The 18,234-nt window shown below is 36.1% G+C and overlaps 1 protein-coding gene across 2 annotated transcripts in view; it reads right to left on the minus strand.

The window, feature by feature from the left end:
- Window positions 1-18,234, minus strand: part of NCAM2 (neural cell adhesion molecule 2) — a 553,783-nt gene that overhangs the window by 229,310 nt on the left and 306,239 nt on the right. For both annotated transcript variants that reach the window (XM_049857852.1, XM_049857854.1), the window contains exon 5: window positions 10,027-10,164. In XM_049857852.1, the coding sequence (XP_049713809.1) occupies window positions 10,027-10,164 (138 nt within the window). The remainder of the gene's footprint in view (window positions 1-10,026; window positions 10,165-18,234) is intronic.

An 18,234-nucleotide genomic window follows, 5' to 3' on the forward strand; every position in this document is an offset into this window, starting at 1 on the left:
CATAACACATACATATATAATATAGGGAATATTAAAAACCCATTGCTGTCCATTCCGACTCATAGCAACCCTACAGGACACAGCAGAACTGCCCTATAGTGTTTCCAAGGAGCAGCTAGTGGATTTGAACTGCTGACCTTTTGGTTAGTAGCCAAAGTACTTAATCACTGCACCACCAGGATTCTGATATTAATAAGCCACAAAAACAAAATGAAGTGAAGATATATACTATGAAAAGAATGAACCTTGAAAACATGCTAAGTGAAATAGACAGAAAAGGATACATATTGATTCCATTTATAGGAAATACCTGAAATAGGAAAATTAATAGAGACATAAAGTAAGTGGGGTTATTACTTACTGCTAAAGGGTTTCCACTTACAATGATGAAAATATTTTGTAAATAATGGTGATGGCTGCCTAACATTGTAAGTGTAATTAATACCAATGAATTATATACTTCAGAATGATTAAAATGGCAATTTTTGTTATTATATATATACATATATAATTAATGTGGTATTGATATAAATAACCCTTTGCCCTCGAGTTGATTCTGACTCACAGAGACCCCATGGGACAGAGTAGAACTGCCCCACTGGGTTTCCAAGGAGCAGTTGGTGTGTTCAAACAGCCAACCTTTTGATTAGCAGCCGTAGCTTGCTGTAGCTCTTAACCACTATATATATATATATAAACCAAAATATAAAACATTAATTACATGTATATGTATATATGATTCCCGAAAATCCATTGCTGTTGATTCCGACTCATAGCGACCCTATAGGACAGAGGAGAACTGCTACAGTTTCCAAAGAGTACCTGGTGGACTCCAACTTCTGACCTTTTGGTTAGTTGCCATAGCAGTTCACCACTATGCCACCGGGGTTTCCCTATGTATAATATGTATATATAATATATATCATTTTATGTTGGTTATATAAATACATGTACATATAAATATATAACATATGTTTATATATATATATAAAAATCATAAAAATGATTCAAAACATATATTCAAAATAATTGGGAATTGGTTCAGTAGACTAGTGGTGTAACAAACCAAAAAAAAAAAACAAAAAAAAACCCATTGCCATCAAGCCGATTCTGACTTATAGCGACCCTATAGAACAGAGTAGAACTGCCCAATAGGATTTCCAAGGAGCAGCTGGTAGATATGAACTGCCAATCTTTTGTACTCTCAAGGCAAAGGTAAAATGATTTGGATTATTTAACCTAATAAATGAAATAAAGTATCTTTTATGGGTGAAGTGACCACATTTTGTGATCAATAATTAAAAACTGAAGAAATCATTCCAAAAGTTATTGACTGTCTTAAATATGCAAAGGTCTAAAATGTTTTTCGAGGGTATAAAACATAGTCCTTGTTCTTGAAGCATTAATGGCCTAGTATGTGAGATAATTTCACATAAACAGGGAGAAAACTTTACATGAAGGGGAAAAACAAACTAAAACACAGGAACTAGTACAAGGAACCAGTTTTACTAGGAACCAGTTATACTTACAATTCAATGAAGTTAGCCTGAGTCTAGCTTAAACTGAAATTTCTCTGCTGCTTATCTATTTTCTCTGTTGTAAGTATGGACTCTGCATCCCCAGAATTTTATTAAAAGCCATAGATTATGATGTAAACAAAAACAGTGCAAGAGTTACTGGATACATAAATTGAAGTGTGAGTAAAATTGGACATGGTTTCTCCTAAATTACACTTTAGTGCAGCACCTTTTGATGAACAGAACTCAAAATGCCTTTGCAAAGTAACTTAGATATTAGTATTCCTGAATGTCATTCATCTTCATGTTAGGTGTTATCCTGAATTTCCTTTTCCAATTAATTCTATGAAATATCAAAAATCTGCATTACTGCCGTGATCTGTGACTACTTGAAGCAACTTAAAGATTTTTATCACGAAAGATAGTATTCACTTGTGTACTCATTAACCAAATGTTAGATACAAATACAGAGATCAACACTAGATGTCCAGCAGAAGTGGGCCATCTGGGTAACTTCATTGTAGGAATCTAATCCCACTCATGAGAAAATGCGTGCCTTCTCTCTTAATCAAGGATTGAAAAGAAATACATTGTAAATACATACTTTTCCACAGCCTTTCAGATAGGACCTTATGCCACTCTTAGTGTACCCAGACAATCCTGAGTAAATGAAAATAGAAAGTGGAGAATCAGAAAGGGGAGGAACTATACTAATCAGTCACATCAATTAAATAGCGGAGGAGAAAGGCACAGAAACCCATGCCTAGATCTCTGCAGGGGATCTATTTATCTGTCTGTCTATCCATCTATCTATCTACCTACCTACCTATGTATCTAACTATCTACCATCTATCCATCTGCCTACCTAAAATTTTCTTAAAACTTGAACATCTCTAAAAGAGTAGCTAGATCAGAGTTTGGGAGAGATTTATATTTTCTTATTTCCTTTTATTCCTAGTCTGCTAACCTTTGAAACTCAATGGCATTATTAGGAGAAAAAAAATATTAAAATTAACAATATTCTGGCTTTCATCAATGCTTACTTCTTGACCTTTGGTTAAATTACATATTGCATATGATTTTTATAAATCACAAATTCCCCGGTAATATCTAGTCTTTAAATTGACTTAAAATATCTGTCCATTAGATTAAATCAATTACATTATTAGTAAATGAGGGACCAGTTCACTGCCCGTTAAGCAGTTATATATGTTTTACTTTATACAAAATTACATAGAAATTAAGGGAAAAAAATCTGACTTAACGTTTCACTTATTATAAAGGATAAATTACACTTTCCTCATTTTCTTAAGTTTAAGAAAAGACTAGAAATAGGTAGGAATACAAGGTCACTGCCTGAGGATCACTGCAATAATGGAGTGCACTTTATGTCTACTTGCACAAATACCTCTGGCCATTATCATCCACTGCTGATTTTAATGTTCAAAGAAAGACTAAGAGCGCAATTGCTTTAAAATGGTACTACTAGGTGTTTTTCATTCAATCTCAATTGTTCCTGCTTCCATTACTTCAAATTTGAACCAGCAGTTAGCCAATCATTTTTCACAAATTTACAAAAGATTCAGAAAATAATGAATCATTACACCTTAAAATCACATTTTATAAAAATAACCCACTATTGACTATAAGGAGCCCTAGTGGTACAGTGGTTAAGCACTCGGCTCTAACCAAAAGGTCAGCAGTTCGAACCCGGCAGCCGCTCCACGGGAAAAAGACGTGGTGTACTGGTTTCTTAGCCTTGGAAACCCTATCGAACAGATCTTCTCCTCCCTGTAGGGTCGCTATGAGTCAGAAGCAACTCGATGGCAATGAGTTACTTGCTACACTTTAAATTTAAAAGCTATTTCCAGATCTTTCATCCATATGAACTTTTTCTGAGTAGTCTTGGATAGCACTTCAACTATGGGCTGAGAATCTGATGGTCATGGATTAAAGCAAGAGGGATGATTTTGATCTTTTTTTAAAGAATGTACTCAAGATTTGTGTAGAAGTGGACACGTGTGTTTGTGTAGTATAATTAGCTAGTAAAAAGTTCAGGGCTTTAACGAAACAATGGTCAGACAATTTTGCAAATATCTCTGTAGCTCTGCTTTTGAAAGATTTCACATAGCATGTAAAAGTCAAGCAAGGTATGATATGAAAAAAGGCAGTCAGTGATAAAGGGACTAGATAAAGAAAAGTTTTAAGTCAGTTGAAAGGTTACCCGAAGATCTAATAAACAGCAAGCCTAAGTATGTATAGCCTAAGTATGTATTTAAAATATTGAAAATATTTGAGAAATATTACATTGATATTTGCTAGAGGAGGAAAGTCAAGTGATTAGAAATAGACTATTAAGGTATGTGGCAAGATTTCTCTCAAATTATCTACCAGACCTACCTGTTAATTTATCCACGTCCTCAACCAGTTTTAATTCCTTTCTTCCAGGCTCAGCAATTACACATCCTTCCTCATGTCCAAGGTGAATCTTCCTCAAACACCCAGACCACCAATCCTAGTCCTTAACTTTATAATGATTCCCATTTAATAGTTGATTCTAGCAACCTCAGGTACTAGGTGCTGTATCTTCGGTACCTTCATTCTTCAATGAATGTATGTGTATATTCATCCTTCGAGTCATTGAAATCTGAATTTTACCCAGATTACTCAAGTGATATCTTTTTCCCAAGTGACTCTGTTGTTGTTAGGTGCTGGGGAGTTGGTTCCGACTCATAGAGACCCCATCATGACTTTAGTAACCCATAATTGCCAAATTTAGCAGACATATTTCAGTTCACACCTTACTGGTCACTTGTGCTTACATGTGATACACTGGAAGCCTGGCATTCACACTAGAAATCTTGCAATTATACTTAATTCCCTTGGCTTCCTTGACACTAGTGTAGCATGATGAATTTATGTCAAACGATTCTTGATTTTATTTCATCTTCATTTTCTTATCCTTTAGTATAGGCCCTAATTATCACTCCCTTGATGTCAATTGTCCCCCCTACCCCCCATTCCCACTCTCCCTCGTCTCTATCCTGTCACCTTACTTACTCTTTAGTATCTCCTGTCTTCAATGGTAGCTTATCATGGTCCCATAAAAGAAAGTCCAAGTTTTTAATGGCATATCCACAGTCCTCCATGATCTGCCCATACATGCTTTCCAGCTCCATCTCTACCTGATCCCTAAACCAACTGAATAACACCACCATCATTCCTTCCCCCAAAATATTGTATTACTGGAACAGTTAAGTTACTGGGATGTTTTGTGCATCTCACACACTTGGCTGCTTTTACAGATGCTGTTCTATCCACCTGGAATATATTTTCTCCTTTTCTATTCCACTAAATAACTCTTCCCCATCATTGGGTTTATCATAAGTGTCTAGGTAGTCTCCACTCTTGGGCGACAGTAGGTGCCCCTTCTTAATAAAACAGTCTGTGAATATCTACAAAATTGCATTTATTACATGCTAATGCATTTTTTTTTTTTAATGCATTCAGCAGTGCCATAATTACTGACTTTGGTAAAGTTTATTACTTTAGGGTGTTGAGATAAAACTGTAAGTACTTTAAGGGAATTGACGTAGTAGATTTATTAGCATTTCTAGTACTCACATATTTTAAAGCATTTTTTTTTTTTAATGCATTCAGCAGTGCCATAATTACTGACTTTGGTAAAGTTTATTACTTTAGGGTGTTGAGATAAAACTGTAAGTACTTTAAGGGAATTGACGTAGTAGATTTATTAGCATTTCTAGTACTCACATACTGTGAAACATATAGGCAACACTTTGCAAATACCTGTTGAACAAACATGAATAAAATATAGAAGAAACTTCCAAAATCTTCACCTACATAGTCAATTTTTGATGAGGTGGTAAAAAATTCATGGTAAGTTATCACCATCGAGGGAAAGAAGGACAATAAGATGTCTAACGGACACTCAGGGATGTTATTTCAGGAAGTAACCCAAGGTCAGATAGTGTTTAAATTGCTTGTTTAAGTGGGGGCAGGGGGGAGCTGCTGGCATAGCATTTGTCAAGTTTTCTATAATAACAAACAATTCTAAAATATCAGTGCTTTAAAAATTATGTTTTATCTCTCACTCTTGTATCTGCAGCTACAGGTCATCTCTGTCTTCATCATGGTATTCAGAATGAAGAAGTCCCTATTTGGTTCATGGTATTTTCAAGGCAGAAGAAAAGAGCAAGAGAGATAGTGGACACATGCACTAGTTATTGCAAGCTCGTTTTCGGCCATGGTATGTATTATGTTTGCTTCTATACTATTGGCCAAAGCAAGTCAGATAATTGACGGGTTAGAAATACATTATCCTTCCACTGGAATCATCACACATCACATGGCAAAGAAAAGTGATGTATAATCTTCTTAAAATAATTCACAGGCATTGAGAAATATAGTAAGAAAATTGTACAGGGACTTCAGAAACATAGATTTTTAACATTTAACATTGGTAGTAGTACTGAAGAACCAAGAAAGGGTATCTTTCAATTAATTGTTAGCACAATGGAGGATGATGGAATGGTAGGGTGGAAACGCGAGAGGAGAGTGTGCCAAACGCAAGCAAAGGGAGAAAGAGCAGAGCTTCTTACAGAGCAGGTATTTGACAAGGAAGCACTGCATGCGAAGAAACAGCTGACAGATTATTTGGTTGGGATTTCACTACATTTAGGGAGAATGACACAGATGAAAGAGGTACAGGGTAAAAGGCAAAAGTATAAGGATAAAAAATTAGTAGCAAAAAAAAAAGAGAGAGAGAGAAGAATGAAAGAGCTTGGGATATAAGAGCTTGACAGGTGAGACTCAGAACAAGACTCAAATTTTATAGCTGAAGAAACAATATATTTACAAGTGCTTTAATTTATTATTTTTTATGCAGCCTCAAACTTGCCATTGAAACGTCTTCAAGAAGCAAACTTTTCATTGGAACACCTTCAAGATGTTTTTATGAGAGATAAATAATAAGGGGAACTTTTAGAGAGAATTCAAGATTTAAAAGGAGACGGTAAGAAAGGCAAGAATCAATAAGGCTGGAATAGAATGACTTGTCTTGCTGAAGTAAAGGCAAAATGTGAAAGAAAAGCATAGCTTCTGGTGGCATCAGTCAGTACATTCCCTCAAAGGGTCCCACCGTATCATCCAAGAGGAGAATAAATCAATGGTTGATTTTGAGAACACTGTCATTTTCTAGAAAACCAGTTCCAGAAAATCTAGATTATGAAGCTTGTGACTGAAAAAGGAAAATGTGACTAATTAGAATCGGAGATAAAGTGATGTTCCAGCAAAGGCGGTCAGATTGGAATTTGTGGTGGATTCTCTCAGAGGAAACTGAAATGTGGGAGAGGATGCTTTGCTTTTGAGAGGGTCAACTTCACGCAGTCAGAATAGGACATTGTCTACGTGATTTTTTTGAATGGTACAAATGAACACAGTTCAACGTTTATCTACTTATAACCCTGAAATAAATAACAATACTCCTACGCATTGCTTTCAAGTTGATTCCTATTCAGCAACCCTGTAGGACAGAGTAGAATTGTCCCATAGGGTTTCCAAGGCTGTAATCATCATGGAAGCAGATCGCCAAGTCTTCCTCTTGCAGAGTAGCTGGTGGGTTCGAACTGCCAGCCTTTTGGTTAGCAGCCAAATGCTTAATTTCATTACTACCAGGGCTCCTAGTACAAAGTAAATATTCCAACTAGAATGCAGACCATGACAGATGTGAAGACTCAAACTTTGTTACCTGGACACCATCGCACATTCAAATAATCCTTCTCTCAAAATGAATGTAATCTTAAATTTGTCAACACTCACACATGATCAAGTATAGAAACAAATTAGAAAATGCTATAAAATGCATTAAAGTATCTCCCAGATAGCAGTTCCTTTTTTAATATCAGACTTGTTAATATTTTAGTAAAACATATGTATAACTACATATGCATACACGTAACATATAATAGTAATAATAAACACTTTTATACTACTTCCTATAAACTAAGTATTTTGTAAAGAACTTTACACATATTAATTTATATTTATGGAGCACAGGTAGCACAGTGGTTTGGTTAGCTTGGCTGCTAACCAAAAGGTAGGCAGTTCAAATCCACCAGCCACTCCTTGGAAACCCGATGGGGCAGTTCTACTCTGTTCCATAGGGTCGCTATGAGTTGGAATAGACTCAACAGCAACAGTTTTTGGGTTTTATATATTGCTTCCTATGAACTAAGCACTTTTGTAAAGAACTTTACACATATTAATTTATACTTATAATCCCATTTTCATATGAGAATACTGAAGCACAAAGACTTTTCCATGACCAAATATATTTTAAAAAAAAAAATTTTTTTTTTTTTTAAGCCACTTTAAATTCTTTTGGAGACAAAGTAAGGTAGATAGCTAAGTTGTAATTGTCACACTAAACAGTTACTGCAGGTTACCTTCATTTATTATATATACTAGGGACAGAGAGAGAGAATGATAGAGAACGCTGTTCAGTGATGTTGAATCATACTGACCCTACAGAACAGAGTAGAACTGCCCTCACAGGGTTTCCAGGGAGCAACTGGTGGATGTGAACTGCCAACCTTTTGGTTAACAGCTGAGCTCTTAAACACTGTTCCGCCACGGCTTTGATACAGGTATATGTTGCTGTTGTTAGGTGCCCCTGAGTTGGTTCCAACTCAAAGTGACCCTGCGTACAACAGAACAAAACACTGCCTGGTCCTGTGCCATCCTCACAATCTTTGTTATACTTGAGCCCATTGTTGTATCCTCTGTGTCAATCTATCTCATTTAGGGGCTTCCTCTTTTTTGCTGACATGGGTATAGATTTAAGAAAATAATTGAAACCTACCTTTTATGCACTGAGATATTCCTCCTGCATTGATGATTAAATTTTCCAGTGGCTATTTATGACACTGTTAAAAAATACTGAACTTTGAACTCCCAAAAAGCACCTAAAAAACCAGGCTCCTCTGAGGACCTGTGCTTGGCTGTCCCCCATTAATCTGCATAATCTCTACCAATTTGCTTAGCTTATAGGTCCCTACCACCCCTCGTCTATCCCATTTTATTATCTACAAATCCCAATTAATTATAGACTCAGAGAAAGAGGGAATTAAAAAAAAAATAGCATTGATTTACGATTTCCTTTCGCTCTTAGCACGGTATTTGCAGTTAAACTACTTGTCTACAAAGGAAGACATAACTCTTTTAGACTTACACGATATTCCTGGTCGTCTCTACTCTACATGAGAAACTAGAGAGAGACTGTATGGGGTGAGAGGTGGGGTTAATTCTGGGTCAAAAGAGGTAGAAATTAATAAAAAATTAAAAGGAAGCATTTGGGTAAGGATATGAAAAAAAGATAATAATTCATTTTCCCCTGTTTCGGCCCGAGCTCATAGGACACTCTTGGCTAACTCCTTAATTTCAAAAAGGAAAAATAATATTCTGCTTATAGAAATCTATCTTTATAGTAATTGTTAGATTGTTACTTTGGGAAGCAAAAGATGAAATTGTAAAAGTGGATTTATATAGGGTTCTCCTATTATTTCTATATGGCTGACACATACGGTGACATTGGCAGAGTGATTAAGAAAGGGGTGGGATCCTAAAAGGCTTCTTCTGTGATCAAAAGTTGTTTAGAATTTGTCCTGAGGTAACGGGAAACTTTGAAGAATTTTCACAAGGAAAAGTTTGGTAGAAAGGAAGTTGAAGTGGTGAAATTGAGAGTAGGGGAACCAAGTTGTAACAATCAAAGAAAAAAAAAAACTATTAGAAAGGGCAGCATTTTCATGGAAGACATTATGAAAGAGAAAATAGGATGTATTTGAGAGATGCTAAAGAGGTCTCATGGGCATGTCTTGATAAGGTATTAGATGACCAAAATGGCGGCATCTAGCATATCTTTACTATGTCGTCTGGCCTCATAGAATGTCCTGTTAACAGAGACAAAAAATGCAGTACAAAATGCAAGATAAAAAACATAGCAGGCAATATTTGAGGGCATTTTTTGAGTAAAGAGATCCCATCATAATATCATAAACTTAACTATTAGTGTTTGTTGATACTTGAGAGGGCAATCTTATGAATTCAATTATGAAATTTGAGAAAAAACTATAAATAATATCAACTAGACTAATTTAAGTAAAATAATGCATGTTTTAAAAGTTTAATGGGCCATTTTACTATGATTCATTCAGCATTCTTTCAACAGCTACAAATTGAGCAAAAGGAAACTACTTCTTAGACTCATGGAAAATGATATGAGGATGACAGTATTCAATAAGTCATGGATCCTGCCCTTGAGGCTGTAATACAATGAAAGAAATGCCATTACTGAGGTAGGAAAATTTCTCCCAGGGTAGAAGTTTATTAGGGGAGTCTTAAGTGTTGGGATGTTTACACTGTTGCCCTTTTTAAAAAGCATACTGATAAAATGAAGCAATGAAATATGCATACGTTATTGATGGCTTACCATTAACAATAACAATGATATCCCGGAAGTCAATTTCTCCCCGTGCCTCCACTCTTCCTTCACACCTGTATATGCCTTCATCACTCTTACTGATGTTGAGAATCTGTAGATTATTGTTTGCTAACATAGCGAACCGATCTGAAAAGTAAGCACAGCGGAGGAAATGATATAAGTAATTGAAGGCAGAGTCCAGTGTGTTCCAGATTGCTAAGAGTTAAAATATGGCCCTTGTCTGACACTATGAAACTTTTCACCAACAAACAAATTCAAATTTGAAAGTAAAATGTAATTTCGTGACTTCAATTTTTCCATTCCACAATGCTTTGCTACACCTTTTCTTTTTGTTTTCTAAAATACATTGGTGACTTTATTTCCACATAAAATGGTAAGGTTATTATTTTCCCCTTGGTACTCTGAATGCAGAAATGATACACAAAAGAATAATGCCAAGAGATTAGATATTGCAGACATGAAAATGTTTTGACTGCAAATATATGGCGAATTGGCTATGTAAAAGGATTAGAAAATTTATTGAACAACCTTCCACACACAATAATTAAACTTATACTTTTGCATACCCTGAGGTGCCAGCGAAAGGATTCAATAATATGCAAGTCACATAAAGGACATACAACATGGTTATGTTTCAAATTTTATAGAGGATGATTTTTTTTTTTACTAAACGTAAGATAATCCAGTTTAAAACTGAATAGATTAGACTTCATAAAATTTATTTCAAGATTCCATTTTGTGTGGGTGTGTGCACATGCATACATATACACATAATTCACTGATCACGTAAAATAAGCTGGATACCCAAGGTAGCCACCCAGCCTACCATTACTTTCCATAACGTTAGTTTATCTTCATCCTAGTTTTGATTCAGTACTAAGACCTTTCCGTTCTTATCAAGTTAAGAATGCTCTTATGTCTAGTCCTGCTTTGAAACACTTCATACAAGCAACACTCTAAATTGGTATATCCATAGATAGTGTCAAAAACCAACTATTTGGTAGGTACTTTCAAAAGCATTTGAGATACACTGGTGAATAACAAAGGCACAGCTCCCACATCCTTCAAACTTTTGTGCAAATTTTTGCTGTTGTTGTGGTTAGCTGCCATCAGGTCGGCCCCTGATTCATGCTTAAGGTACCTCGTCCCTGAGATATCTACAGTTTAAGTATACTTTATAGGCCAGTTCCAACATTCACTGTTCTTCCCCTATGTGCTGGCCTGCTAGGGAGGCTAGCGCAATCATGGAAGTCATCTGTAAAAACAGAATTGCCTCCTTCATTCTGGGTCACTGAAGACATGTGTGATGCAGAATCCTGCCTCTCCCTCTCCTGCCAATTGAAATTTCCATGACTGAGAAATAAATTGGTATGACATTAAGCCGTTCAGATGTTGGGGCTTATTTGCCATTGCATTTCCTTAATGTGAGGGGAGAGATTTTGGCTGGAAAAATGAATAATCATCATACTACACTGTTATCATGTAACTTCAAGTCAATTCAGACTCATAGCAACCCTATATGACAGAGTAGAACTACCCAATAGGGTTCCCTAGGCTGTAATCTTTGAGAACAGGTTGCCAGGTCTCTTATTCCACACAGACACTGGTGGATTCCAATGGCCAACCTTTTGCTTGGCACCTGAGCACTTAACCATTGCACTACCAGACTGTCATTAAAAGAGGCAAGCAAGTGGTTACTTGTTGACTAATAGCTAAAAAACAAACAAGACGTGAAAAAGCGCCAGATTCAGAGGCCATCTAAGGGAGAAAATACTGATTAAAAAGTTATAAGCATATGATTTTCAGCCTAGGAATTTTAAACTTGTTCATAATGTCTACAGCATCTTTTGGTTGACCCAAAATGTTTAAGCAGGTCTTTTCACCTGGTATATTAAAGCACAAACATAGAATTTCAAGTGAATAATTGGGAATAAAGGAAGGTAATATGCAAGAAATTTTGAAGCATAATTCATAAGAGGTCCTGGAGTTACTCAGAATTCCTAAAAAATACACAGTATTTCAAATTCAGTGAAAAGATTCCTATAGCTGGAAATTAGAATGAGAAGCATTAGTAAACAGAAACATTTAAAAATTAGTGATGCACTTTGTCATATTTAGATCATTTTTTTTAATGTTGTACTATGTAATATACTAAAATATATGCTTTAAAATATAATATTTTAATGTTTGTAATTTATTTGAATTAAGAAAAATAGTAAAGGGTAACATTATTTTCAGAAAGTCAATACTTGATATAAAAGAGAAAGAATAAGAATCCACAAAATATATATTTTTGATAGGCATACACTCCTCACTTGTTGACATGCTTAGGTTCCAAAGACCAAGTTATTATGTGAAAGTCAGTGTTATGTGAAAATAGAGGTTGACCACATCAGATCACAAAATGCAGGATGACTACATCATTACGTAACTGCCAAATTACATCATTACATAACTGTTACACCAGTGAGTTCATGGCCCAGCCAAGTTGACACATAATCTTAACCCTCACAGTCAGCGTTACTCTAGCCTCATACCACAGCATACATTACTGTTACATTGTTAATGCATGAAATAGTCAGACAGTAGATTTTTTACTATTGTTGTAAATGTGAAATGTCAGATAATAAGACAGTAAATAAGTGAGTAGTAGGAGTATATCAGTGTTTCTTCTAATTGCAAAACTCTAGCTTCGAATGGGTATTTCAATATATTAGTTTTACTATTTGTAAGAAAGCTGTCAGGGCATTAGGAAGACATTAGTTACCTGCTAAATCTACATACATATAACATTATATATGTTCGCATAAAAAAAAAAAACAACTTTTCCATGCAGAAAACAATTAAAATCTTTCTCGAATTCTAAATGTGTGTGTAAAGTCCACGAACTGATGTCAGCAAACTATCAGACCAAAGTATATCATTAATAATTGTTTCCAGAAAATATCTGATGAAGCCACAGCTTTAATTGTTGCACTCTATTTGTCTTCCCCACTAAACTATAAAAAAAACTATACCCCCCAAAAATCAGACACAGACTGCCACATCTTTCTTCTGGGAGCAGCTGGTGGGTTGGAATCACTGACCTTTTGATTAGCAAATGCTTAACCACTAAAGACACCAGGGTAATCTCACTAAATTATAGATATTTAATAACTGTGAACTTACCTTGTTAACTAACTATGGATACTATAAAAAAGATATATATTTTTTCATTATTGTAGTAAGGAATATAAATGAAATCAGATAAAACTCAATATGCTATCTGCTTTATGCTTCTTCAAGTAGGTTATTTCCTCAGTCCTTTGTTTTCAATCTATACTAGCTCAAGGGTCAGTTTCAATTATTTGTATTGTTTCAATTACCATCTATTTTTGATGACACATTTTATTTTTCTTCAGACCAGACTATTCATCTGAGATCTGTAACCAAATAATTACAGTTTACAAGATGTACCTATGTAGAAGGATTGTAAGTATCTCAATTTTAGCATGTCGAAATTTAGGTCACTATATCCATCTGAAATTTCTCATCTGATATTCTTCAGCTCTGTGAATGCCAGTCAATGGAATGGTTTTCCTCAGGCAAATTCCATGAGTCATACTTGACTTCTGCATCTCTGTTTGCATATCCAATCAACTCCACGTCCTATCACTTGTTCCTCTGACAGTAACCCAAGCTACCCAGCGCCATCAAGTCGATTCTGACTCATAGCAACCCTATAGGACAGAGTAGAACTGCCCCATAGAGTTTCCAAGGAGTGCCTGGCAGATTCAAACTGCCATCCCTTTGGTTAGCAGCCATAGCACTTAACCACTACGCCACCAGGGTCTCCCCTTTGACATTACTCAAAGTCTCCACCTCCTCCAGCATTTATTTCATTGGCATCTGCACTGTTCTCTCGGAAGCTGAAATTTTGTCTTCATTCTCATCCAATTCATTCTGCCCACTGAGGCATTAATATCTTTCTTAAATACACATCAGATCACATCATTCCCTTGATTGAAATCCTTCGAGGATCTCCCCAGTGCATAATGTCCACACATTCCTTAGCAGAGATTTCAAGGCCATGTCAAATTGGCTAGGCCTTTCTCTCCAGCCTACTTTCTTATCGGTCCCTTATTTTATTCATTAATTTAAGTCTTAGGAGTGTACATATTCACAAGCTCTAGTTATTCTGAACTTATTCCAGTTTCAGAACCTGCCATTCATTCTGTGTTTCACCTCTGGGCCCACTGTGAATAGCATTCTCTCTTTCTGAAAAAAAAAAAAAAAACCTGGAACCTTTTATTTGATTAATTCCTACTCATATTTAAAGGTCATTTTTTCCTCCAGGCAAGTGATTTTGACACCCTTCCCTGCCCTAATTAGATTAGGTGCTCCTTCTTTATCATCCGTTTTCACTGAATTTACCATAGGCCTCAGCTTACTTTGTTTTCACTCATTTACCTATTTCTGTTTCCCACTAAACTATAGATATTGAAGGACAGTGGACTTAATTATCTTGTTGACTACTGAAACCCCAATCTCTAATACACTAGCTAGCATATACTAAGTATTCAGTAAGTATTGGCTGCATCTTTTATACTAGAAGTTGAATACATTAAAATGTTACTAAAAAAAATATGATGGTATCCATTATTTTTGATGCAGCATGGTGTCAATCAGAGCATTTGGAAATTTTAAGAGATACTTCTCAAACTTGTCAAGGTTGAGTGGGCATCTGAAAATAGCATAGCCAACAGGACATCACTGAAAAACATTATATTCAATTTTTTTAACGAACATCTTTACTCCCTAAATGCTTAGATTTTAAAGCATAAAGAACTTTTAATGAGTGATATGGAAAACCTCTACTACAAGTATTCTGTAGGAATTTAAATTTTGAAACATCTGCCACATAGATGCTACCACAAGTATAGTTAATAAGATGGGCACTTGCATGTTATTGTTGTTTTACCTGGAGTTTTTGAATTGTACCACTGTACCAAGTTTTTTTTTTTTTTTTTTACCAAGTTAAGACAACAGAAAGCTACCTGGATCCACTATATTATTAAAAATCCCCATTTATGTTTCTTTCAAAGTTATAAACCTAATCTCTTTCCACTAGCACTAATAAAGAAACCATATAAGATACAGTCATGACAAAGCCCCAAAACAGTTAAATGGGAAAAGACAGTCTTTTTAACAAATGGTACTGGCATAACTAGATATCCGTCTGCAAAAAAATGAAACAAGACCATACCTCATACCATGTACAAAAACTAACTCCAAATGGATTAAAGACCTAAATATAAAATCTAAAATGATAAAGATCATGGAAGAAAATATAGGGACAACACTAGGAGCCCTAATACATGCCATAAACAGCATATAAAACATTACTAAAAATGCAGAAGGAAAACTAGATAACTGGGAGGTCCTAAAAATCAAACACCTATGCTCATCCAAAGACTTCACCAAAACAGTAAAAAGACTACCTACAGACTGGGAAAAAGTTTTTAGCTATGACATTTCCGATCAGCACCTGATCTCTAAAATCTACATGATACTGCAAAAACTCAACTACAAAAAGATAAATAACCCAATTAAAAAATGGGCAAAAGATATGAACAGACACTTCACTAAAGAAGACATTCAGGTAGCTAACAGATACATGAGGAAACGCTCACAATAATTAGCCATTAGAGAAATGCAAATCAAAATTACAATGAGATTTCATCTCACTCCAACAAGGCTGGCATTAATCCAAAAAACACAAAACAATAAATGTTGGAGAGGCTATGGAGAGATTGGAACACTTGTAACACTGCTGGTGGGAATGTAAAATGGTACAACCACTTTGGAAACCAATTTGGCACTTCCTTAAAAAGCTAGAAATAGAACTACCATACGATCCAGCAATCCCACTCCTTGGAATACATCCTAGAGAAATAAGAGCCTTTACAAGAACAGATATATGCACACCCATGTTCATTGCAGCACTGTTTAAAATAGCAAAAAGACAAAAGCAACCAAGGTGCCCATCAATGGAAGAATGGATAAATAAATTATGGTATATTCACACAATGGAATACTACACATCGATAAAGAACAGCGAGGAATCTATGAAACATTTCATAACATGGAGGAATCTGGAAGGCATTATGAGCAGTGAAATTAGTCAGTTGCAAAAGGACAAATATTGTATGAGACCACAATTATAAGAACTCAAGAAATAGTTTAAACAGAGAAGAAAATATTCTTTGATGGTTACCAGATGGTGGGGGGGAGGGAAGGTACAAGGGAGCATTCACTAATTAGATAGTAGATAAGAACTGCTTTAGGTGATGAGCAAGACAACACACAATACAGGCGAGGTCAGCACAACTGGACTAAATGCAAAGCAAAGAAGTTTCCGGAACAAACTGAATGTTTCAAAGGTCAGCGTAGCAGGGGCGGGGGTTTGGGGACCATGGTTTCAGGGGACATCTAAGTCAATTCGCATAATAAAATCTTTTAAGAAAACATTCTGCATCCCACCTTGGAGAGAGGCATATGGGATCTTAAATGCTAGCAAGCAGCCATCAAAGATGCATCAATTGGTCTCAACCCACCTGGATCAAAGGAGAATGAAGAACACCAAGGACATGAGGTAATTATGAGTCCAAGAGACAGAAAGGGCCACATGAACCAGAGCCTGCATCAGCCTGAGAGCAGAAGAACTAGGTGGTGCCCGCCTACAACTGATGGCTGCCCTGACAGAGAATGCAACAGAGAGCCCCTGAGGGAGCAGGAGATCAGTGGGATGCAGACCCCAAATTCTCGTAAAAAGACCAGACTTAATTGTCTGACTGAGACTAGAAGGACCCCGGTGGTCATGGCCCCCAGACCTTCTGTTGGCCCAGGACAGGAGCCATTCCAAAAGCCAACTCTTCAAACAGGGATTGGACTGGACAATGGGTTGGCGAGGGATACTGGTGAGGAGTGAGCTTCTTAGATCGGGTGGACATTTGAGACTATGTTGGCATCTCCTGCCTGGAGGGGAGATGAGAGGGTAGAGGGGGTTAGAAGCTGGCGAAATGGACACGAAAAAAAGAGAGAATGGAGGGAGGGAGTGCGTTGTCTCATTAGGGGGAGAGCAATTGGGAGTATGTAAAAAGGTGTACACAAGTTTTTGTGTGAAAGACTGACTTGACTTGTAAACTTTCACTTAAAGCAAAATAAAATTTTTTTTAAAAAAAGATACAGTCATGTGAAGAATACTACTTCTTATAAATTCATTAAGAATGTACACATGGTTTGATGACAAACTATGTGACAAGTTGCTCTAATTTTACAACGTTAGAAAAGTCTGTTCTTCCTCACTATTTACTTGCATCCTTTTATGTGTTATAGTAAAAAAAAAAAAAAAAGATTAAAACAAAAACAACAATATTTTTGTCTCCTTTTTGTTTTGCCTGCCATATTTATTTCTAGTCATAAGCCCTGATGGCACAGTGGTTAAGAGGTAAGGCTGCTAACCAAAAGGTTGGCAGTTGAAATCCACCAGCTGCTCCTTAGAAACCCTACAGGGCAGTTCTACACTGTCCTATAAGGTCACTACGAGTCAGAATTGACTTGATGGCAATGGGTTTGGTTTTTTGGTGTTTTACCTACACTGGATTTTCTGATCGTATAGCTAGTTTAAATGCATGTAATTTTAGTATAACTGACACCTAGGATCTAAAAACTCAACCAGAAGAGATAAGAAAGATAAATGTCATTGATTGAGAACCAGCCATATCACCAAATATGTTTTTCATTCATCAAATAAATATTTATTTTATGCCTAAGGTCTTATTTAAAGCTCAGCATCATTTTTTTTTTTTAATTGATAATTATCCCTGGTTAACAGATGAATAATTTTAATTAGGTACAGAGCAGTTAGAAGAGCTGTTCGAAGCCTCAGGGCCTAGGAAAGGAGTAGAGGCAAAATAGAATCCCAATTCACATCACAGCAGCCTGGGATACTGGGGACAGAATACCGACGCTGTAGCACAGAAGCATCATTTTGACCTCCCCACTACACCTGACCATCAATCTTTGCTTTGAGGCTCTATGTATGTTTTTACAATGTACCTAATTTCAAAATCCTCTTGTAGTTAAGGGTACTTAAGCCAGATGCAGAAACCCTGGTGGCACAGTGGTTAAGTGCCACGGCTGCTAACCAGAAGG

Source organism: Elephas maximus, chromosome 18 (assembly GCF_024166365.1).
Source record: "Elephas maximus indicus isolate mEleMax1 chromosome 18, mEleMax1 primary haplotype, whole genome shotgun sequence".
In the NCBI taxonomy this organism is placed as follows: Eukaryota; Metazoa; Chordata; class Mammalia; order Proboscidea; family Elephantidae; genus Elephas; species Elephas maximus.